Raw genomic sequence first — 24,202 nt, 5'->3', positions numbered from 1 at the left:
CAAAAAAAACACAATTTAGCAAAGAACGATATATATATATATTTTAAAGGTAAAAACACTGGCAACACCTTTTTCACCTCATCACTTAACTCTTCTAAATGATGTCACTGCTTTACAAATGCTAAGTGCTCCCGTGGCTGGCGAGGGAATCCAATACAAGGAATGGAATAAAGCGCCTCAACCCTTATCCGGGCAGTGGAAGTGCTCGGTACACGCCGGCTTTGGCGCGCAGTGTCTGCTAGGTGGGACGCTGCTACACGTCGCTGGGCGACCGCGCTCTCTGCGAGAGGCTGGACGGAACGCAGCCGCAGCAAACGAGGCAGAGGGCTTTTTGGATCTCCTGGTTTCTGAAAGCATAGATGACAGGGTTGATGATGGAATTGTAGGTGGCGGGCAGGAGCGTCGCGTAGGTGTAAATGGAGGGATAGGTGGAATCTGCGATCAGGCAGTAGAGGGTGAAAGGCATCCAGCAGGCGGCGAAGGTCCCCAGGATGATGGCCAGCGTGGAGACCCCCTTCCGGGTGGTCACGTAGTGCGACGTGGCCAGGAAGTGGTGCTGCAGGGCGATCTGATGGGCGTGCCTCATCACGATCTTGCTGATCTGGACGTAGAGCTGGAGCATGAGCGCAAACGTGAAGAGGAAGGACACCGACAGGATGGCGGCGTTGTTCTTGGTGAGCGGTCTGACCACGCTGCACGTGGACTCGTCCTGGAGGCAGTTCCAGCCCAGGACGGGCAGCAGGCCCAGGCAGATGGAGGTCCCCCACAGCATGACCAGCATGACATAGGTGAACGTGACAGTTCTCTCCGAATTGTATGTCAGAGCGTAATACAGGGAAAGGTAGCGGTCGACCGTGATCGCCAGCAAGCTGCAGACAGAGGCAGAGAAAGAGGCGACAATGAGTCCGACCGTGACCAGCTTGGTGGCCTCTGACTGAAGCAGGTAGGCAAACACAAAATTGATGACCAGTCCGATGCCCGCCAGCAGGTCTGCCAGAGCCAGGCTGCCTATGAGCAGGAACATGGGCGCTCGCAGGCTGGGGTTATGGAAAATGATAAGGACCACGACGGCGTTCTCACAGGAGATGAGGGTTCCCGAGGTGCACAGGACAATGTCCCAGGGGTTCACTACGAGCTCGGGCTCGGGCTCCACCACAGGAGTCTGCGAGGAGACAGCAGCCGAGACGTTCTCCGCAGAGCCGGCTTCTAAGTGATCCCGAGGCAGCCCGCTTGCATTGACCTTCAGGTCTTCATTCATTTTAACCCCCGTCCTCTTCAACGAAAAGACAGGCTTTTTAATGCTCAGAGACTGCACGAGGGCAATGCGAGATCATGCACCAAGCACCCAAACAGAAAGCCAGCCCCTGCTCAGACACTACTACCAAATGCCACCAGCCTCGTGCATCAAAGCTGCTCTGCAATAAGACAAAAGCAAAAGTGCCAGCGGTTTCCAGCCGCCGCACGCGGGCCGCTGGGCGCGGGGGAAGCGCAGCGCGGGGCTTCGCAGTCGGGGGTGAGCGAGGCGGGCGCGCGCGGGCTCGCGGCGGCTGCTTCCCAAAGTGCGGGCAGTACACGTTTGGAAACCGCATCTCGCGTGCTGAAAATGAACAACTGCCAGACCTCTGGGCCGCTGCCGAGACAGCCACGCGGCCGCGACACGTTGCGAGCCGGGGGCCGCCGTCCTGGATGCAATCTTTAAAGCGCCCCTTTCCACTGACCTCCCACCTTCCCCAAAATGCCCGCACGCGCGTGCACACACTCACTCACACACCCCAAGCAGAACAAAGAGGGGTCCCAGACGTCCCCCATATGTACCAGGTGGGCCGCTACGCCGCGCCACCAAGTCGGGGAGGGCAAGTGTGTGGAATGAAGGGGTGGAGACAGGCAGACAGACAGACGGACGGACAGATGCCCATGCATTGCCGCCGCTCCCCTGACAGCGGCGGCGGGGGTGGGCGCGCGGGGGACACACAGGGCGGCGGGAGCGGCGGCCCCGAGGCGGGGACCATCGAGGGGGTCACCTTGGCGCGCCCAGATGGAGGGGGCTTCTCTGGTGTTTCCAACGCGCGCGGGCTACTCCTCTCGCATGTTCGTGCCAGGCCCCGAGACCAGGGGCGACGGCCTGGAGGGGAGGGCCGGGAGGGCGCGGGGCGCGCGGGCGGCCGCGGCAGGTGAGCTGCTCCACGCAGTCGGCTCCCGCCCGCCTCCCCGCCGAGCCTCGCGCCCGGCCCCCGCGCGCCCCCGCACACGTGCGCGCCGCCCGCCCGACCCGTCCCCGCGCGCGCGTGCAACCGCGGGGGGCCGGAGGCAGCCGGCGCGCCACCGCCGCTGCACCCCGAGGATCCGAACGGGCCACCCCCAGCTGAGGCGTCACCCGGACCGCCCTCTGGGAGGGCGAGAGCCTGGAGGCCGCGAATTGCACTGTCACGCCCCCCCCCCGCCAGGCGGCTGTGCCCCGCCTGCTGCCTCCTGCATCCCACCCCAACTGTGTCCTGGGCTTTGCACTCGCGCGGGCACTCGTGCGGGCGCCAGGGAGCGCTCCCTTTAGAGCTCTGTGACCTGTTTCGCTCCGGTGGTGTCCCTGGGTAGTCCCAGTCTCCAGGGTCCCTGGCTTACCTATGGCTTTCCCTAAACTGCTGCACTTCTGGTAAAAAGAATTGGCTTGGCGTGAGATTCAGGATTAATAGCAGGCATGGAGGGTGAATAGGGAGGCAGACTTTACCACAGCAAAAAGCTCAGCCAGCGATTTTAGAATTGCCTTCAGCCACATGGCACTCCAATCCCAAAGGGGCTTCTACCTTAGCTGTGCCCTGGACCTGGCTCCTTGTTACTGTTCCCCGGGATGGAACATGTGCTTAGCTGGGTATATATGATGCTGCTATGTCAATCATCATTATCGTCATCAAATTGCACTTATTAAGTGCTCTTCGAGCTGTGTTTTCAAATGGAAATCATCCCCTGAGTTCGTGCGGAAGCTTCCTGCAAACGCTGGCCAAAACCCAATTCATTTAGGTACTGAAGTGGCACCGTTAATTCATTTGTTCATTTTGCCACATCAATAGGTTCTAGGATTAAGAATCTGGTAGCTGTCTGTTTTTATAGCCCGGAGACAAAAACCAGGTCACCTGGTCGATCCTAAGCAGAAAGGCGACCTCCCAGTTTAAAGATGGGAGGAGGAAAAGACGTGATATTCTTGTCTTTCCCCTCAACTGCCTTTCCCAACTGCTTTCCTCCACTCTCCAAAGGCCACCAGGGCATCTCACCCACCCTGGACACCCCTCTCCCTTCTCCCATCAACCAGCTGTCAGCTCTCCCCACATTGAAGTTCTCAGCATCCTTGGCTCCCTGGCTGAGGCCCTCCTCTTACCTGCACTGCTGTTAACCACCTGCCTCTTGCTTCCCCAACCCTGCGGCACTCCGATGGCAGGCCACACCACCTCAGCTGACATGTCCACTCTGCAACAGCCAAGAGCACCACGCCTGCTGCCTCCAGAATAGTCCAGGCCCTTCACCCTCTGCCCTACTTACTCTAGGGCCTTCTCTCCACAGTCCCTCCTCAGGCTCCACCACACTCTGCTCCCAACCCCCCCCCCGCCACCCTCTCCAGCACCTCTACCTTTGCCTCCCTACCTGTGCCCACCCAACCTTACTCATTCTTCAAGGCCCCATATGGGCTTTTCTGAAGCTCATCTCCTGGAAGTGACCTTTCTTTTCTCCATGCTCGCCTAATGCTACGTAATTACTTTTTACATGGCACTTATCATATTCTGCTTTAGAGTGCCTGTGTGTGTGTGTGTGCGCGCTTGCGCGCACTGTAATATCTTTTACCAGGTTGGAAGACTCTTTCTAGATCTTTGTGTCTCCCAAGGCCAGTGCTTCCTTCCCAAGCTTTAATGTGTATACACATCACCTGGCATACGAATCAGACTCCCGTTGAGTGTTCTGGGGTGTAGGCCAGGCTCCTCACGTATCTCCCCAGTGATGCTGATGCTGCTGGTCCACGCACCACACTTCGGGAATCAAAGCTGTACATTTGAGAGTCATGTGTGAATGCCTCGAAATGTCCTTCCCTCCTTAATCAAGCACTATTTTGATTCAAACTACAAAAGGATGATTTGGGAGCTGTTTTTAGTAGCAATGCGGATTATTAGTTAAGTGCTACGGCTGCTAACCAAAGGGCTGGCAGTTCGAATCCACCAGGTGCTCCTTGGAAACTCTGTGGGGGCAGTTTTACCCTGGCCTATAGGGTCGCTAGGAGTCGGAATCGACTCGATGGCACTGGGTTTGGTTTGGTTTTTTTAAGCTGGGTTCACTGTAGTACAAATCAGAACACCAATGGTAGATCTACATGAGAACGCCTCTCCTGCATCTCACTGTAAATAAAGGCCAGAATGTCATGGTTATGTATTTTGAGTGGTTGTCCAACCTCCTTCCTCCATCTTGTACAATCATTTTATGTAATTCTAGGCAGTGGCCAAAGGTCCCCTTGGTTGTCAACTTGCCATTGTGGGAAATGTTACATAAGACTGCTTGCTCTTTTGACTTCTAATTTGTTGCCCATAATTTGTCAAATCCCTTTCTCTTTCCATGTGTTAAAGGTTGCGAGACTCCACAAGTTTAGTCACAGACAAGCGGCTGAGAATTCTGTCTCATTTTAAGCAGTCTCAAACACAATCACTTAATCTTCCTTTGTCTTTCCTTCTCTGTAGGTGAAACCAGTATTACTCAAACAACGACAACTTTTGTTGGCTGTGGAGAGGAATCACAAACAAGACTAAACCTGAAGGGGCATATATACCATGGTAACTTACGAATAATTTCATTCTGTGGCTAAGACAGTGAAGCCAGGGCCCTTGGTAACATTTAAAGAACCTTCCGTTTTCCTTGTTCCACCATTTTTCTCAATGTTTAGCAATCCCTTCTCTTCCTCTCAAGGGAGGAAGATGTGGCAGTCTGCTTCCATAAAGATTACAACCTTGGAAACCCTACAGGGCAGTTCTACTCTGTCCTGTAGGGTCACAATGGGTTGGAATTGACTGGACGGCAGTGGGTTTTGGTTTTCTCTTCTTCTAAGCACCAATACATTCAGCAAACAACAAAACAATGAGAAAACTCACCTGTACTCGGATTAGTGACCCCATGTGTTAGCTGGCTCAGTGGTACTTGAGTGTTTAGAACGGTAATAGGGAGAAGAACGTTTCATTTAGCCAAAAAATATGGATCAGACACTTTCTATGTGCCAGGAACCATGCTAAAGGTTAGGCCAACAAATGCAATAAGGTGTGGTCTCTGTGATTACAGGTCTGTAGTCTCGTGGAGACAGACACATAAAAACAACAATACCAAGCAGCAAATACTATGATGAAAGGGTACACATCTCCCTCTCAATTTCTATGTGGTGAATCGAGATATTTTTAGAATAAAGTGATGAAAAATTAACAGACATTTAAATATACACAGAGTAATTTCAACAGAATTTAGCTTAAACCAGCTGCCAAAATTTTCTTAGCTTCACATTGGCAGTGCAGCTTGGGGAAACCAGATGTACAGCACTAGCCAGACACCATGCAAGCCAATAGCATTGAGACAAGGACCCCTGGTGGCGTAACAGTTAAGCACTTGGCTACTATCTGAAAGGTTGGCGATTGGAACCCACCAGCTACCCTGTGGGAAAAGGACTTAGTGATTGCTCCTGTAAGGATTACAGCCTTGGAAACCCTATGGGGCAGTTCTACTCTGGTCCATGGGGTCGCTATGAGTCAGGATCTACTCGATGACACCTAACAACAACAGCAACACTGAGATGCTCCCTGGCCTCACAGAGCTTACAGTGGAGGAATTTATTCAGTCATTAACGTTTTTGGGAATAAGAGCAAAGAAAGAACTGAGGGTTGAGGAAAAGAAAATGTATTGAGGTAGGTAACAGAAGTATGGGGGTTTTTGCAGTGAAATCTGGGATGCGTTAAAGGAAGAACCCAAGGAAACTTACACTTGTGGCTTGGATGTGCCCTCCGGAAGCAGGGTTTAGTCTTGTTTGTTGTTGTTGTTAACCTCTGGGTGACTCCCTACACAACAGAAGGAAATGCTGAATGGTCCTGCACCATCCCCAGGATCAGTTATGGATTGGACCATTGGGATCCATAAAGTTTTCATTGGCTGATTTTTGGATGTAGATCACAAGGCTTTTCTAGTCTGTCTTAGTGTGGAAACTCCGCTGACTCCTGTTCAACATTACAGCAACACGCCAGCCTCCACTGATGGACGCACGGAGGGTGCACGTGAGGTACATTGGCCTGGGACGGAACCCCGGTCTTCTGCATGGAGGGCGAGAGTTCTACTGTGAACCACCACCGTTCTCTATTTAAACTTCTCTATGTTCTTAATTCTGTTAATTGGTGGCTTTGTTAGGACTCTTGTTGCCAAGGGGCAGAGATCCAATTCAAACTAGCTTAAGAAAAGAGCGATTTTGTTGTCTGGCACGGCTGGGAAAGGTTCTGGAGTGGTTCCCAGAGAAGAAGGAAAAGCCATAGGCAGCAGGCCCTTCAGCACTGAAGCAGGGATTCTCCTAGTCTGCCTCCACTCCCCGACAGTCCCTAGCCATGATTTATTTTTGCTTGTCTTTGATTCTCTTTTTGATTCTCTGTGCCTGTCTGCCTCAACCTACCCTACCACAGACCAGCTTCTTCAACGTGGCTATGGAAAGTGGCTCCAGGCAGCCCCAGGCTGCGTCTTGAGATTCTGAGCTCATGAGCAGGATCCTGTCAGAGACCCCTGGCCCAGTCCCAGCTGGACACCCACCCAGCTCTGCACCAGCCTGTGTGGCTCAGGGCTGGATGGATCGGTTGGCCAGTCCCTAGATCGTGTGTAAAGTCCCTGATCCACTTCCTGTCTGAATCACATGGAATAGGCATGGGCCAGTCCCCAGAGGAAAAGAGGTGGGAAACCAGGTGGACAAAAACACCAGTGTCCCCTACAACTGGGAATTCAGGAGGGGCAGGCGGGAGGTTTACACAGGCTTCAGTATTGTAGGTTATGAATTGTCACCTGCAAGGCTATCTCCTCAGTGTATGCCCTGCCCTAAAAGACACTGTGTGGATGCCCTCCCTCGGTAGATTATTTTTATTGCCTGTACATCACTTATCTTCTAGTCACTTTTTTCTTTAAATAACTTTGGCAAGGAATTGGAAACCTTTGAACATGGTCTAGCATTTTCGTCACCTAAAGTCCCTAAGCTAACCAGTACCGTTTCGTGTGTGAAAGACTGGGTGCCCATCTTAATTGTGCAACTTAAACACTTTAGGCACATTTAAACCTCCATTTAAATACAACCTCACAGCATTTTCACCTGAGATAAATGTGAGTGGGAGAAGAAGACACTGGTGTGTGATGATGGGTGGGGGCTCAGCCAGCTTAGAGATTGGTTTCTAGGTACCAGCAGACACCTCTCTGAGAACTCCCTGAAACAGCCAGAGGAAACATTAAAGGCCTCTCATTTTTAGCAAGCAAACTGCTGGAGGCTCGGCCACTATTGTTTGAGCATAAAAAGGAAGTGTTCACCTGGCATTTCACTCAGATCGTAAGTAGAAGAGATTGTTCTTGTCTGGCCCCTGTAACAATGACTATGCACCCTTACCTGGGCAGCCCAGCTCAGAACAGGAGCACACTGCCTGCCGAAGGTTGCCATGCACCATGGGCAGAGATCCTGGAAAATTATCTTCATGGGCCTAGACACTCTTGCTATGTTTAGACAAGAATTCAAGAAGCAGGGTGATCAGGCTTGGTACTGATTTTGTACATCACCAAGGAGTCAGCAGAGGTCATTGGGCAGCGCAAATGGTTTGCACTCAGCAATGAACTAGGATATTGGTGGTTCGAACTCTCCCAGTGGTACCATGGAAGAAAGAACTGACGATTGCATCTGTAAAGATTAGAACAAAAAAAAGCTCTACCAGGCACAGCTCTACTCTGTAACACATGCAGTCACCATGAGTTGGAATCCACTCGACAGCAATAGACAGCACTGCTCACACATCTAAATGCGTTGTATTTGAGATGAAGAGGCCAAGGTCTTTGCAGGCCAGCTGGACACCACACACTTTCTTCGCAGAGGAGTGTTCCCTGAGGATCTATCATTGACTGACCTGGGAATCACGTGTTTGTCATGGCTCCCTCTTCCTGGGACCTCCATGTAATCGAACCCCGTGGACTTTTCTGTGTAGCTTGGAGGAAATGTACTGTGAGCAAAGATCAGCCTTTCCTCCTGGTAAAGTTTTCAAATTCCAGTGATCTCCGCTGTCTGTGCCTTCTTTAAAAGTGAAAGTCGAAGGATCCCATGGGTGGCTAGAAGCAGAAAAAGTGGAGTATTTTGTTGATATGTTATTTTCCTTATGAGTTTTCTTTTACTGTATTAGGAGGTTTTGACAGTCAATTGTAATCAGTAAACTTTAACCAAAACATGCTTGTTCAGCGTATGTTCCATCCTGTGGCTCTTGAAAGACTAATGCTGGTAAATGAAATGGCAGAGAGACGAAGAGGCGAGACGGTAATAACAAGATCCTGGGTGCTGGTTTCACTCCCAGCCTGTAGATTGTTGCAGAACTTAATGCTTCTTCCCCTCGATTCAATTCCTTCAGCAACACAGAGGGCAGGGATTCTACCCAAACCAAACTCATTGCCGTCAAGTCGATTCCAACTCATGGCGACCCCATGTTACAAAGTAGAACTACTCCATAGGGTTTTCTTGGCTGTAATCTTTACAGAAGTAGATCGCCAAGCGTTTCTTGTGCGGTACCACTGGGTGGGTTCGAACCACCAACCTTTCTGCAAGTAGTTGAGCCCAAACTGTTTGTGCCATCCAGGCACCTACGTTGGATCTAAGATCCTGTGAGGTGTGTATACAGGACATGACAATGCACAGCTAGGAGAGCACTGATGGACAGCTTGTAATAGCAAAGGTGAATGAAGAGTTGGTGCCGTCGACTCTGAAGCATGCCCATCCGGCACAGGGTAGTATCTGGTGGGTGATTCATGCACACTTTGCTTGGTGATAAAGAAGACTTGCCCTAATTCTTGGTTATTTTATATTTGAAGCTCATATTTCTGACTGCTTTACAGACAACTGAATTTACGTTGGTTATACAGGGTTACTGTGAGTCTGAATCAACGCAATGGATTTGGTTTTTGTAGCTTTCATGTAAGATCAAGAGGTGCTTGGATGGTGTAAACAATTAACATGCTTAGCAGCTAACCAAAATGTTGGGGGTTCAAGTTTGCTTGGAGGCACTGCAGAAGAAAGGCCTGGCAATCTACTTCAGAAAAACCAGTCATTGAAAACCCTATGGAGTACAGCGTTACTCTGACACACATGGGGTTGCCATGAGTCAGAGCTGACTATATACGGCAACTGGTTTTTTTATTTAAGATCATTGGTACCCAGACATTTGGATTCCACGGTAAATTTCATTACCACCAGGAACCAAAAGGGAAAGGAGAGTCTGCCATGGGGTTGTCAAGCTTTTACTTTGCTATGTAAGTTCATTTTTTAGGAGCCCCTTTGCATAACGGTTAACTGTTCGGCTGCTAACCACAAGACTGGTGGTTTGAAACCACCCAGTAGCTCCACAGGAGAAAGACCAGGCGATCTGCGTCCATAAAGATCACAGCCAAGAAACTCCTATGAGGCAGTTCTGCTCTGTCACATGGGGTCACTAGGAGTCAGGATCGACTCAAAAGCACCCAATAACAAGTTCATTTAAGCAACCGAACTTGTATCTACTTTCATTATCATTCCATAGTAAAAAGGGTGTTTTGAGCACTCATCTCCCATCCCTAAAAGACATATCTCAGATAAAGGAAACTACTTTAAATGAAATATGTATGGTTATATGGAAAACTCACCACGTGGTTCTGATTTTCTCGTTTGCCACAGCCTGGTGTTTACTGTCATGGCCAGATTCATCAGGGTGACGGCTGTTGAGAACTGTTGATGGCAACGATGACGCAGCTTTTATAGCCATTCAAAAGGAGCCTGGAGAAATTTTAATATGTTTTGTGAAACCGATGGGGAAAGCGTGCAGGCGAATGTTCAGGTTATGGACAGTTTTCTCTTGGGGGCTAATGGGCGTTATTTCTCTCTTCAAACCAGTAACCAATATTTATGGAGTGACCATAAAGCTAAAATAAAACCATAAAGACTCAAGCCGCTGACAGCAAGTTGGGATATTGTCACCAGGAGAAACGGCCAGCTGGCTGCCACCCAAGAAGCTTCATGAAGTGACATTAATATCTCTGTGGATTTGCTGTGGTTTAGGGCCTGGCCTTTTAGCTGTGTCCACTCCGGAACTTCACTTATGGCCATACACTGTGAGTGACTCCATCTTTCAGGGGAAGACACACCTTAACCACACCTGATACATTAGAAAGGAGCCCTGGTGGCGCCGCAGCTAAGCTCTCGGCTGCTAACTGAAAGGTCGGTGGTTCGAACCCATCAGCTGCTCCACAGGAGAAAGACGTGGCAGTCTGCTTCCGTAAAGATTTACAGCCTTAGGAACCCTACAGGGAAGTTCTACTCTATCCCATAAGGTCTCTATGAGTCAGAATTGACTTGATGGCAACAGGTTTTGGATACAGTAGTGTCAAAATGCCAGCTATTGTATAATAAATATTTACTATCTCCAGAGCCAGGTAAGTAAACAGCTTGCCTTGGTTCTCTGTTTGTAAAATGTGAGTATGAATAGCATCTACCTCATAGAGTTATCATGTGGATTATTTTATGGGGCAAAACATACAGTGCACTTAGCCCAGTGCCTGACACAAAGTTACAACTCAGTGTGGTTGTTAAATGCTGTTGAGTGGGCCCCTGACTGATAGCGACCCCATGCACTACAGAGCGAAACACTGCCCAGCCATGTGCCATCCCCACGACTGGTTGTGGACCAGATCACTGGGTTTTCATTGGCTGAGTTTCAGAAGTAGACCGCCAGGCCTTTTTCCCTGGGCTGTCTTAGTCTGGAAGCTTGGCTGAAACATGTTCTGCGTCAGACCAACATGCAAATCTCCATGCCAGATGGGTAGTGGCTGCATGTGAGGTGCATTGGCCTCCCACATGGAAGTCTAAAATTCTACCACTGAACCACCTTGATCCAAGTGATCCAAAGTATTCCAAGAGCTTCCTAGCCGACCTCCTTTTTCTACTCTTGCTCCTATTCAGCTTGTCCTTACTATTCGCCACGGTGTGCGATTAAGATCTTGCATCGGCCCTTGGCAAAGCCCTCACATGCCTCCACGTCTCACCGGGAGCAAAACCAAGGTTCCCATGCTGTCCCTACTCAGTGTGGCCCTTCTGCCACCTTTCCATCTCTACTTCCCCTGTGCTCCGCCAGCACTCAGACTTGCACCCTGGTTGTCCCCTCTGCCCAGAAGGCTCTTCCCCCAAGTGTCCACACAGCCCCCCGGCCTCACTCAGGTCTGTTCTCAAATGTCACGTTTTCGGCAAGTCCCTCGGCCAGCCACGCTATCTAAAACTGTCTACCCCTAACACGCACTATTCCTCTTCCCTGACTGATCGTTCACCTCAGTTGTTTATCACTACGGATATACTATGTATTATATTCCTGTATTTATTTTCTTGTCTTTCCCTCCTCTGATTCCCTACCAGAATATAAGCTCCCCGAGGGCAGGGATTTCTGTCCACTTTGCACATGGCGGGGTCCCCTGTGCCCTAGAACAGTGCCTCACACATGCTGTTGTTGTTGGTGCTGTCAAGTCGACCGACTCATAGTGACTGCCATAGGGTTTCCTAGGCTGTAGTCTTTATCGAAGCAGATCTCCAGGTCTTTCTCCCGTGGAACCGCTGGCTGAGTCCGAACAGCCAGCTTTCAGTTAGCAGCCAAAGACTTAAACAATGGGCCACCAGGGCTCTTTTCCTAGGGATATTAAGGGTAGAAAAAAGTAAGGTCACGTACCTGATGTGGGTCGAGCTTCCTGATGCTGCAGAGACATGTATGCTGTGGGAGTCAGTCCTGGGACAATGTTTGACTCATCTGTTCCCAGATTAATTAGCATTTCAGACACCTACCTCTATGGCCACTAAAAATGCCTCCTTCATTTCCCCTGAGACAAAGCAGATTAAATGATGTGGAAATAATATCTCCAGTTCAACACTGAAGTGCACACGTCCACATTCCAACTATCTGAAAGTGTTATTTATAAGCCAATATTCTTCCTATTAAAATTAAATGGCATGAAATTTGAATTACCTCAATTGAATTCATATCCTTCTCTAATGTATTTATCCATTACTCAGAGGAGTCTGGTGAAAGGCCATCTTGGTTTCATTTAATAAGACACAATCAGCTTCGTGCTCCCTATTCAGGACCTGGAATGTACCTCTGGGCCTGGGCACCCTGTCCCCTACCCTCAGTCTCCTTAACTGGGAGCTAGACAGAAACATAGTACCAGTTTCATAGGGTTTTCTTTCTGAGAGTTAATGAATCAATGTATCTAACACACTTAGAAGGAGACAGTGGTGGTTCAGGGGCAGAATTCTCACCCTCCACGTGGAGACCGAGTTTCGATTCCCAGCCAGCGCACCCCATGCACAGCCGCCACCCGTCTGTCCGTGGAGGCTTGCGTGTACCCAGGTGCTGAACAGGTCTCAGTGGAGCTTCCAGACTAAGACAGACTAGGAAGAAAGGGCAAGCAATCTACTTCCAAAAATCAGCCAGTGAAAGTCCCTGTGGATCACAATGGCCCAATCTCATTGTGCATGGAGTTGCCATGAGTTGGGGGCCAACTTGACGGCAGCTAACAACAACAACAAGAACAACAAAGCACTCCGATCAGGGCCTGGTACATAGTAGGTGCCCCGGAAGCGTTCCATCGTAAGACAGTGTTATCATCATTCCCAGGAGGTCTCCTGCCATTCAGGCACAAAAAAGAAACACTAGAGGATTGAACTGGGAGCCAGGAGACCCAGATTCAGTTCCCAGTTTTGTCCCGAACGTGAGAGTGCCCTGGGCCCCAGCCTTCCCCTCTCTGGGCCTCAATGCTTTGACCTGAAAAGGCGGCCACGGTCCTTCCGGATTGGAAGAAGCTCTGGACACAGCTGACAGGTGAGCTGCTCTGGTTGTGCTGCCTGCTTGGTGTGACCAGGCTGTGGCCCTGGACTTTCCGAGCCCGGCATATTAAAGCTTGTTGGAAAGAGCAATGTATTCTAGGACCTGAGAAAAATGAGTTGGCGGATATTTATGTCACATCATCGCTCGGAGATCTCAGAAGAAAGGTCCCCACGTTTTCTTTCTGCCGTTTAGCCCAGCCCCTGAGTCCCACCAAGGTTGCAATCGCCCTGCCAGTGGCCTGCAAGGTACTAGCGCGTGTGCTTCCAGGAGTCAGGATGCCTATTTTGTTTTCATTTTCTGGAACAAAGGATTTGTTATAGGGATCATGGAATCCGTGGGTGGTACAAACAGTCAATGCGCTGTGCTGCTAACTGAAAGATTGGTGGTTCGAGTCTGCCCAGAGGTACCTCGGCAAAAAGACCTGGTGATCTACTTCCGGAAAATCAGCCATTGAAAACCTTAGGGAACACAGTTCTACTCTGACACACGTGGGGTTACCATGAGTCAGAGTTGACTCCACGGCAACTGGTTTTTAAAAAATAGGGATCACACCCTTACACAATAGGGGAAATGAAAATTCAGGAGGAGAATTGGAGGGTTCGCCGATTCCAGCCAATCTGAGGAACCAGGCATGTTCTGTTGCCCAGGGGATTGCAAAGGGGATGCTCGTGAGAGGCCTGTGGGAGCCGTGTCTCTGGTTAGCCACCGCCTCTACGGTTGGCCATCAAGGGGTCTGGTGGTGGTGGGTCCGGAACCTGTCGGTCAGCTGGGTCACCAGTTGGGAACAGGAGCTTGACGTGAAGAGCGAGCGAGGAGGAGATGAGCCGGGCCGCACCTCTGTATGGGCCTGTCCCCGCATCTGGCCAAGACGACCTTGAGAGAGGAACAGCCGCAGTTTCATTTCCGCCTTCGAAATCCCCACAAAGTCCTCTTTGGCCAGCTTGAGCCGGAACCCTACAGTGAAGAGGGTGGTGGGAAACACAGTTCCCAGATTAATCAAGACAGCCCAGGACAAACCACTTCGTGTGGTGAGGTTAATTGAAAAAGATGCAGGAAAACATTAGCAGGCACCTTATTATTTTTTTAACTAAAAAACTTTCATTGTGATAAAAAATACATAACATAAAATGTGCCTTTTTAACTGTTTTTTGAGTGTGTAATTCAGTGGCACTAATTATATTCACAATGTTGTACAAATAAAACATCCTCATGAGTGTCCATGGACACCACCTGCTCCAGGCCCAAGCTAGGGTCCTGACCCTTGAGCAATTCTGGGCCTTAGGGATTTGCAAACCCCAGACATAGAAATTGACACTGGAAGGAACCTTGGAAACCACCACTCCAGCTGCTTGAAGCTATAGATTAGATGTTAGGATCTGAGGAAAAGGCTCACTTCCTAACTCCTCCTCCGGTGTTCTCTTCACGGCTCATACCTTGGCCCTGATTATGTACCCCCAAGAGCTGATGTCTCATTGTATCTGACATGGTACCTCAGGGGTAAAATCGCCAGTTGCTGTCAAGTCGATGGTGCCTCATGGCAGCCCCCTGTGTTTCAGAGTGGAGCTGGACCATTCGTTATCCGTGGCAGAGTTTCAGAAGATTACTAGGACTTTGTTCTGAGGCATCGCTGGGTGGTCTCAAATCTGTAACCTATAGGTTAGCAGCTGAGCACATTAACTGTTTGCCCCACTCAGGGACTCGAGAGTAGTAGGAGTTTTAAATGAACCTCAATCAACCAGAATTATCATCATTCCAGAATTCTTATTTATTATTTATTTTTATTGTACTTTAGATGAAGGTTTACAGAGCAAACTAGTTTCTCATTAAACAAGTAAGACACATATTGTTTTTGTGACATTGGTTGCCAACACCACGACATGTCAACACTCTCCCCTTCTCGACGTTGGGTTCTCCATTGCCAGCTTTCCTGTCCCCTCCTGCCTTCTTGTCTTAGCCCTTGGGCTAGTGTGCCCATTTAGTCTCATTTTGTTTTATGGGCCTGTCTAATCTTTGGCTGAAGGGTGAACCTCAGGAGTGACTTCATCACTGAACTATAAGGGTGTATGGGGGCCATACTCTCTAGGTTTTCCAGTCTCTGTCAGGCCAATAAGTGTGGTCTATTTTTTGTGTGTGTGTGAGTTAGAATTTTGTTCTACATTTTTCTCCAGCTCTGTCCAGGACCCTCTATTGAGATCCCTATCAGAGCGGTCAGTAGTGGTAGCCAGACTCCATCTAGTTGTGCTGGACTCAGTCTGGTGGAGGTTGTGGTACTTGTGGATTCTCATTTAATTAGAATGCTTTTCTTTTTTTTCACTGAACGTTTATGTGGATGAGGTGAATGACAAAGGTAATATAACACTTAATTTTGTAAATGACAACTAAATCCCAGTGAGTGTAAAAGGTTCATCTTTACACTGCCAGTTCTTTATTGAGAATGGTAAATCTGAGGTGAGGGTGGTACTCAGCAATGATGCCCGACCTCATCATTTTTCAAATGAGAATACACAGGTCTAGATGTAAGAATGGGCTTGCTCCAGCTCACCGGCTCAGTGTTAGAAAGCAGGCTGAGACCTCAGCCTTCCTGGCCCTCAGTGTCCTCTTCTGTGCGCCAGGCTGTCTTCACTTCTCCACGCAGCATTCGGTAGAGATGTCAGCCCAAGTCCCTGTCCAGAGCCTTATCATCACAGAAAATCAGATTTTGTTTTGCAAATGTTATTTATTATTGCAGGAGAATAGACTTATTAGTCTTTGATTTACTTTGAGGGTTGAGATAAAAGGGGTTTTCTAGTCAATACTTTATTAATTAGAAAAATTCACCGAACAACCCCCACCTTAGTCTCTATACCAAAACCAACCGAGACAATTATCACCTCTAGTTGACTCTATATTTTCATATCCTCCTGTCCCTCCCTGTGACACCACCATTCTCTAGCATCACATTGGGCACCATGTCAACCTGAATCTGTTCTAGAATTGCCTGGAAGAAGGGAGAAATATTATTTCCCTGATCTTCTGGAACAGGTCCCAACTAAGAGCCGGGCATTATAGGAACCCATGGAATGTTAATCCAGTTTGGGGAAGCGTTCTTGAGCTTTGGTGCATCTTGACTTAGTCCAGATATTACTGACCAGGGTGAGAGAATCGTCAAACAAATCATCGCTCACTCATAACCAAAAAACCCAAAACCAAACCTGTTGCCGTCATGTCAATTCCAACTCATAGGGATCCTATAAGACAGAACAGAACTGCCCCACAGGGTTTCCAAGGCTATAATCTTTACAGAAGCTCACTGTCATATCTTTCTTCCTCAGAGTGTCTGGTGGGTTCAAACCACCGATCTTTTGGTTAGCAACCAAGTGCTTAACCACTGCACCATCAGGGCTCAATAACATATAATAAAGTAATGTCATATCGTTGATTCAAAAAACCAAACCCACTGCTGTCGAGTCGATTCTGACTCATAGCGACCCTATAGGACAAAGTAGAACTGCCCCAAAGAGTTTCCAAGGAGCACCTGGCGGATTTGAACTGCAGACCTTTTGGCTAGCAGCCGTAGCACTTAACCACTATGCCACCAGGGTTTCCTATGGTTGATTAATAAAGGAATATTCTTGGGTGCTATGAGGCCAGAAGAGCCTAACCTGATTCGGCTTAGGAGGATGAGAGAAGCCAGTCTGAGCGAGCGATTTTTGAGGTTAGACCTGAAGAAGGTGACAGCCTGAAGAAGAGTGGGGGTGCTGGTGGGCAGGGAAGAGCCACCTAGGCAGAGGATGGCACGGGCAAAGGGCCACAGGGTGTTTGTTGCACGCAAAGAAGGGAGACTGGCCAGGGCCAGAGGAAGGCGATGGTTGGAGATGAGGAATCCAAGGGGTTTGAGGGGTGGGAAAAGAATACTACCTACCTTGCAGGGCTATTGTGAAAATTACACAAGCTAAAGTACCTAATTTATCTAAAGTGCTTAGAACACAGAGAACTAATAGCCGTTGTTAAGGGGTTATTAAGCGCTCAGTGGCTAACCGAAAGGTTGGTGGTTTGAATCCACCCAGGGCATCATGGAAGAAAGGTCTGGTAATCTGTTTCCATAAAGATTTTTTTTAAGGTGCCATTGAGTCGCTTGTGATTCATAGCAACCCTCTGTACAATAGAAAGAAACACTGCTCAGTCCTGCACCATCTTCATGATCGTCGTTATGCTTAAGCCCATTGTTGCGGCCACTGTGTCAAGATCACAGCCTAGAAAACCCTATAGGGCAGTGCTCCTCTGTAACATGGGCTGCTATGAGTAGGAATTGACTCTATGGCACCAATAAGGATGACGACATTATTAAGGGATTATTTAATAATTTACACACTCTAGGTAAAAGCTCTGATTTTGGAACAGATGAAAATTCCTGTGGCCTGGGCTTCTCTCCACAGAATCTCGGAAAATGGCATCACAGTCCTCATCATCCACCTGGTTTCTCAGGCCCCCAGCCTGGGAGACATTCTTGATTCCTGTCTTTTTCTCACAGTTCACGTTTAATCCATCAGTAGGCCATGTATGCTCTACCCACAGCATATAGCCCATATCTACACTTCTCCCCATTGCCACTACTACCACCCTGTGTAAGCCACAGACCAGGGGTGGATATCCTAGGAAGCTCTTAGGGAAAGAATTGCGTGCAGTGAGTTTACTGGGATCAACCCCCGTGAGGGAGCAAGGACACAGGGTTGGGAAGTGGGAGAAGCTGACCTGAGGTTGAATTGTAACAGGCCTCTGCTGAACCCATGGGGAGCTCCGGAGCTTGGTGGCCCAAGATTGCCCCACGTTGAAGCAGAGAAGCAAGACCTTTGTACCCACACTCTCCACCACTAGTCAGCAGATGTGGGCTGCCCTAGGCGACAAAGTTCCCAAGAAGGCTCAGCTGTAAACCAGTGGTGCCCAGACTCCTGGCAGCTGAAGGAATGAGTACTTTGCCCCCAAAAGGAGATCTGTCTGCTTTCTCTAGAAGGAAGCTCTCAGGAGGGCTGACACTTTGTCTTGTTCACCAATATGTCCCCAGTGTCCAGAATAAACCAAAAAATCTAAACTAGTGGCTGGAGTCCAGTTGATTCTGAGTCACGGCGACCCAATGTGTGTCAGAGCAGAGCTGTGTGCCATATGGTTTTCAATAACTGTGACCTTTCAAAAGAAGATTGCCAGGTCTTTTTTCTGAGGTACCTCTCGGTGGGTTCAAACCACCAACCTTGTTATGCTTGAGCCCATTATTGCAGCCACTGTGTCAATCCATCTCGTTGAGGGTCTTCCTCTTTTTCACTGACCCTTTACTTTACCAAGCATGATGTCCTTCTCCAGGGACTGATCCCCCCTGATAACATGTCCAAACTATATGAGATGTAGTCTTGCCATCCTTGCTTCCAAGGGGCATTCTGGTTGTACTTCTTCTAAGACAGATTTGTTCGTTCTTTTGGCAGTCCATGGTATATTCAATATTCTTTGCCAGCACAATTCAAAGGCATCAATTCTTCTTCAATCTTCTTTATTCATTGTCCAGCTTTCGCATGCATATGAGGCAATTGAAAACACCATGGCTTGGGTCAGGCACATTTTAGTCTTCAAGGTGACATCTTTGCTTTTCAACACTTTAAAGAGGTCTTTTGCCGCAGATTTGGCCAATAAAATGCATCTTTTGATCTCTTGACTGCTGCTTCCATAGGTGCTGATCGTAGATTTAAGTAAAATGAAATCCTTGACAACTTCAATCTTTTCTCTGTTTATCCTGATGTTGCTTATATTGGTCCCGTTGTGAGGATTTCTGTTTCCTTTATGTTGAGGTGTAATCCATACTGAAGGCTGCGGTCTTTGATCTTCATCAGTAAGAGCTTCAAGTCCTCTTCACTTTCAGCAAGCAAGGTTGTGTCATCTTCATAACATAGGTTGTTAATGAGTCTTCCTCCAATCCTGATGCCCCGTTCTTCTTCATATAGTCCAGCTTCTCAGATTATTTGTTCAGCGTATAGACTGAATAGGTATGGTGAAAGGATACAACCCTGACACACACCTTGTTCTGTTCGAACGATGGCCTCTTGATCTATGTACAGGTTTCTCATGAGCACAATTAAGTGTTCTGGAATTCCCATTCTTCACAACGTTATCCATAGTTTGTTATGATCCACACAGTCGAATGCCTTTGCACAGTCAATAAAACACAGGTCAACATCTTTCTGGTATTCTCTACTTTCAGCCAGGATTCATCTGACATCAGCAATGATAGACCTCAGTAGTAGGTCCTTAATAAATGTTTGTTTCCTGGAGCCAATTATTAGATTGTAATCGCACCAATTATTTTGAGAGGTAGGGTGGATGTGAAATTCTCACAGTGTTATCGTTGGGATTTTCAAGGAAGAGAGCAGAAAATAAAAACCAGTTGCTGTCGAGTCGATTCTGACTCCTGGTGACCCCTGTGTGTCAAAGTAGAACTGTGTTCCGTGGAGTTTTCAATGGCTGATTTTTTGGAAGTAGATCACCAGGCCTTTCTTCCAAGGTACCTCTGAGTACACTTGAATGTCCTTTGTTACTAGGAGTATCACATAGGGGATTATAGGACTACTTTAAAATAGTGGTTTTCAACCTCAGGACCCAGTCCCAGAGATTCTGATTCAGTTGGACCGGGGTATGGACTGGACACTGGAGTTTCATTTATTTATTTTTATTTTATTTTATTGTACTTTAGATAAAGGTTTACTGAACAAACTAGTTTCTCATCAAACAGTTAGTAGATACATTTTTCTATTACATTGGTTAACAACCCCAGAACATGTCAACACTCTCCCTTCTCACCCCTGGATTCCCTATTACCAGCTTTCCGGTTCCCTCCTGCCTTCCAGTCCCTGCCCCAGGGCTGGTGCACCCTTTAGTCTTGTTTTGTTCCATAGGCCTATTCAATCTTGGGCTGAAGGGTGAACCTCAGGAGTGATGTCATTACTGAGCTGTGAAAGGGTTCCGGGGGCCATACTCTCCAGGTTTCTCCAGTCTTTATCAGGCCAGCAAGTCTTTATGAGTTTGAATTTTGTTCTACATTTTTCTCCAGCTCTGTCTGGGACCCTCTACTGTGATCCCTGTTAGAGCAATCAGTGGTGCTAGCTGGGTACCATCTCATCGTACTGGACTCAGTCTGGTGGAGGCCGTGGTAGATGTGGTCCATTAGTCCTTTGGACTAATCTTTTGCTTGTGTCTTTAGTTTTCATCATTCTTCCTTGCTCCGGAAAGGTTGAGACCAGTGGAGTATCCTAGATGGCTGCTTGCAGGCTTTTAAGACCCCAGATGCTACTCACCAAAGTAGAATGTAGAACATATTCTTTATAAACTGTGTTATGCCAGTTGAGCTAGATATTCCCTGAGATCGTGGTCCCCACAGCCCTCAGCCCAGCAGTTCGGTCCCTCAGGGAGTTTGGAGGTGTCTATTTTTTATGGAGCTACCATGACCTTGCCTTGTACAGGTTATGCTGGCTTCCCTAGTATCCTGTACTGTATTACCCTTCACCAAAGTTAACACTTATCTATTGTCTCTTCAGTGTTTTTTCATTCCCGCCCCTTCCCTCCCTCATAACCATTAAAGATTGTTTCTTTTTGTGTGTAAACCTTTTCATGAGTATTTACAGTAATGGTCTCATACAATATTTGTCCTTTTGTGATTGACTTATTTCACATTAGCATAATGCCCTCCAGATTCATCCATGTTATGAGGTCCTTCACAGATTCGTCGTTGTTCTCAATACTCCACTGTGTGTATGTAACACAGTTTGTTTATCCATTCATCTGTTGATGGGCATCAAGATTGTTTCCATCTTTTTGCTATGGTGAACAATGCTGAACACGGGTGTGCATATGTCTATCCATGTGACGACTCTTATTTCTTTAGGATATATTCCCAGGAGTGGGATTGCTGGATCATATGGTATTTCTATTTCTAGCTTTCTAAGGAAGCGCCATATCATTTTCCAAAATGGTTTTATCATTTTGCATTCTCACCAGCAGTGCGTGAGAATTCCGATCCCCCCACAGCCTCTCCAACATTTGTTATTTCTTCTTTTACTGATTTGTGCCAGTAATGCCAGGGTGAGATGGTATCTTATTGTGGTTTTGAGGCTAGAGATTGTGAACATTTCCTCATGTGTCTATCTGTTGCCCACCTGAATGTCTTCTTTGGAGAAGTGTCTGTTCATCTCCTCTGCCCATTTTTTAATTGGATTTTTTGTCCTTTTGTTGTAGAGGTGTTGGATTTTCTTGTAGATTTTAGAGATTAGACCTTTGTCTGATTTGTAATAGCCAAATTTTTTTTTCCCCAGTCTGTAGGTCCTCTTTTTATTCTTTTGGTGAAGTCTTTTGATGAGCATAAGTGTTTAATTTTTAGAAGATCTCCATTATCTAGCTCATCCTCTGGAGCTTGTGTGTTGTTGGTTGTGGTTTCTATCTTGTTAATGCCATGTATTAGGGCCTCTAGTGTTGATTCTATTTTTTCTTCTATGAACTTCATAGTTTTTGGCTTTATATTTAGGTCTTTGATCCATTTTGAGCTAGTTTTTGTATATGGTGTGAGGTATGGGTCCTGTTTCAATTTTTTGCAGACGGACATCCAGTTTTGCCAGCACCATTTTTTAAAAAGACCATCTTTTCCTCATTTGATGGACTTTGGGCCCTTGTCGAAGATCAGGTGACCATAGGTGGATGGGTTTACATCTGGGTTCTCAATTCTGTTCCATTGGTCACTGTATCTGTTGTTGTACCAGTACCAGGCTGTTTTGACTACTGTAGCTGTATAGTAGGCTCTGAGGTCAGCTAGTGAGAGTCCTCCTACTTTATTCTTCTTCTTTAAGAGTGCTTTACTTATCTGGGGCTTCTTCCCTTTCCATATAAAGTTAATGATAAGCTTTTCCATTTCTTTAAAGCATGTTGCTGGTATTTGGATCAGTATTGCATTGTATTTGTAAATTGCTTTGAGTAGAATTGCCATTTTCACAATGTTGAGTCTACCTATCCATGGGCATGGTATGTTTTTTCATTTATGTAGATCTCTTTTGGTTTCTTGCAGTAGCGTTTTGTAGTTTTCTTTGTACAGGTCTTTTACATTCCTGGTTAGATTTATTCCCAAGTATTTTATTTTTTTAGGGGCTATTATAAATGGTATTGTTTTCCTGATTTCTTTTTCCATCATTCTCTTTATTGGTATAAAGGAATCCAACTGATTTTTGTATGTTTATCTTGTATCTTGCTCCTCTGCTGAATCTATTAGTTCCAGTAGTTTTCTTGTGGGTTTTCTATATATAGTATCATATCATCTGCAAATAGGGACAGTTTTACTTCTTCATTACCATTTTGGATGCTCTTTATTTCTGTTTCTTGCCTGATTGCTCTAGTTGGGACTTCCAACACCATGTTAAATAGGAGTGGTGATAAAAGGTATCCTTGTTTTGTCCTGTTCTCACGGGGAATGTTTTCAGCCTCTCTCCATTAAGAATAATGTTGGCTGTTGGTTTAGCAGATATACCCTTTATTATGTTGAGAAATTCTCCTTCTATACCTATTTTTTTTGAGGGTTTTTATCAGGAATGGGTGTTGGACTTTGTCGAATGCCTTTCCTGAATCAATTGAGATGATCGTGTGATTCTTTTCTTTCTTTTTATTTATGTGGTGAATTATGTTGATTGATTTTCTAATGCTCAACCATCCTTGCATACCTGGTATGAATCCTACTTGGTCATGGTGTATTATTTTTTTGATACGATGCTGAATTCTATTGGCTAGAATTTTGTTGAGAATTTTTGCATCTATGTTCATGAGAGATATTGGTCTGTAATTTTCTTGTTTGTGGGAAAAAAAAGAAAAAAAGTAACCAGATAAAAATTTGGATAGGAGAAAGAAAAAAAAAAAAAAGAAGTAGAAAAGAAAGGCCCCCAGGGGTCCCACCAGTGCCACTTCGAAGACCAGGGAAGTCTCCCAGGTTGCACAGTATTGCCTGGCTAGAGGGGGTATAGATGTCACACAGCACCACCTATTCAGGAGACAGGAAAAGAAGGTAAGTATAGACTGAGAAATGATGAAAGACAGAAAGGGAAAAATAGAGAAGGAAAAAAGATAAAGAAAAAAAAGAAATGCCACCAGGGATCCCACCTACATGGCTACGCAGATTGAGGGAGTGGCTCCTAGGCTGTGCAGTGCAGCCAGGCTGGAAAAGGCTCACAAGTGTGAAAAGACAAAGAAAACAAACAAACAAAACAGAACAGAACAAAGCAAGATGAAACAAGCAAAAAAAAAAAAAAAAAAACCCAGGGATCCCACCAGCGTGGAACCAAGGGCCGCGGAGTATATCCCCAGTCCAGCGGGGCTTTACAGCCTTTCAGGAAGAACCAAAGATGGCACACAGAGCCAGGGATTGGAGAGAGAGGAGGGGTAGGTGGTGGGAGGCACCGAAGAAACCAAAAGAGACAGAAAGAAGCGACCTCAGCTCAGGGACCCGGCCAGTGTGGATGGGGCGAATCCAAGTGGCCTGGGGTGGAAGCAGTTGCCTCCTGGCCAAGAGACTGCCGCCGGCGGGAAGCAGAGGAGGCCGAAGGGCGAGGGGAAGAAGGTTGGGGACTAAGAAAGTCTATATTTCGCTCTTTTCCGGGCGCTCTGTCTCCTGCTGCGAACTTCGTGAAGCTGCTTTCCCTTACTCCCTGTCTGCCCATCTGCGATGTGGGTGGGATGAATCCGAGTGCCTCCGAAGCTGCACTTCCAGGCCGGCCGCGCCACTGCAGCCAGCCGAGAGGCTTGGAGGTAGAGCAGCGGGGGAGGATGGGGGTGGGAAAGCACGTACCGCTGGTTACCGGGTGCTCTGTCCCCTGCTGGGAGCTCCGTGAGGCTGCTTTCCCGTGCTCCCTGTCAGCCCATCTCTGACAGGCGTCCAAGATGGCGGATGCGTGCTGCCTTAGCTGATAAGGAACCTCAGCAAGTATTTCTCCTCACTCTTAGTTCTCTGTCAGTTTCTTATTCGAGTCTGTGTTTGGCTGAGTTCTTTCTCTCTTCATTTGACACTTCGGGTTCTGGGAATGACGTTTGCCTCTCTT

At 47.4% G+C, this 24,202-nt stretch overlaps 1 protein-coding gene across 1 annotated transcript; it reads right to left on the bottom strand.

Moving 5' to 3' along the window:
* Positions 1–253: 253 nt before the first annotated feature.
* On the bottom strand, positions 254–1,258 carry GPR12 (G protein-coupled receptor 12). The gene has a single exon (XM_003414058.3). It carries the CDS (start codon positions 1,256–1,258, stop codon positions 254–256), a length of 1,005 nt encoding a protein of 334 aa, XP_003414106.1.
* Between the last annotated feature and the right edge of the window lie 22,944 nt (positions 1,259–24,202).

This window comes from Loxodonta africana, chromosome 23 (genome assembly GCF_030014295.1).
Source record: "Loxodonta africana isolate mLoxAfr1 chromosome 23, mLoxAfr1.hap2, whole genome shotgun sequence".
NCBI lineage: Eukaryota > Metazoa > Chordata > Mammalia > Proboscidea > Elephantidae > Loxodonta > Loxodonta africana.
The sequence above is the reverse complement of the archived record's forward strand: the minus strand, read 5'-3'. Positions and strand labels throughout refer to the sequence as shown.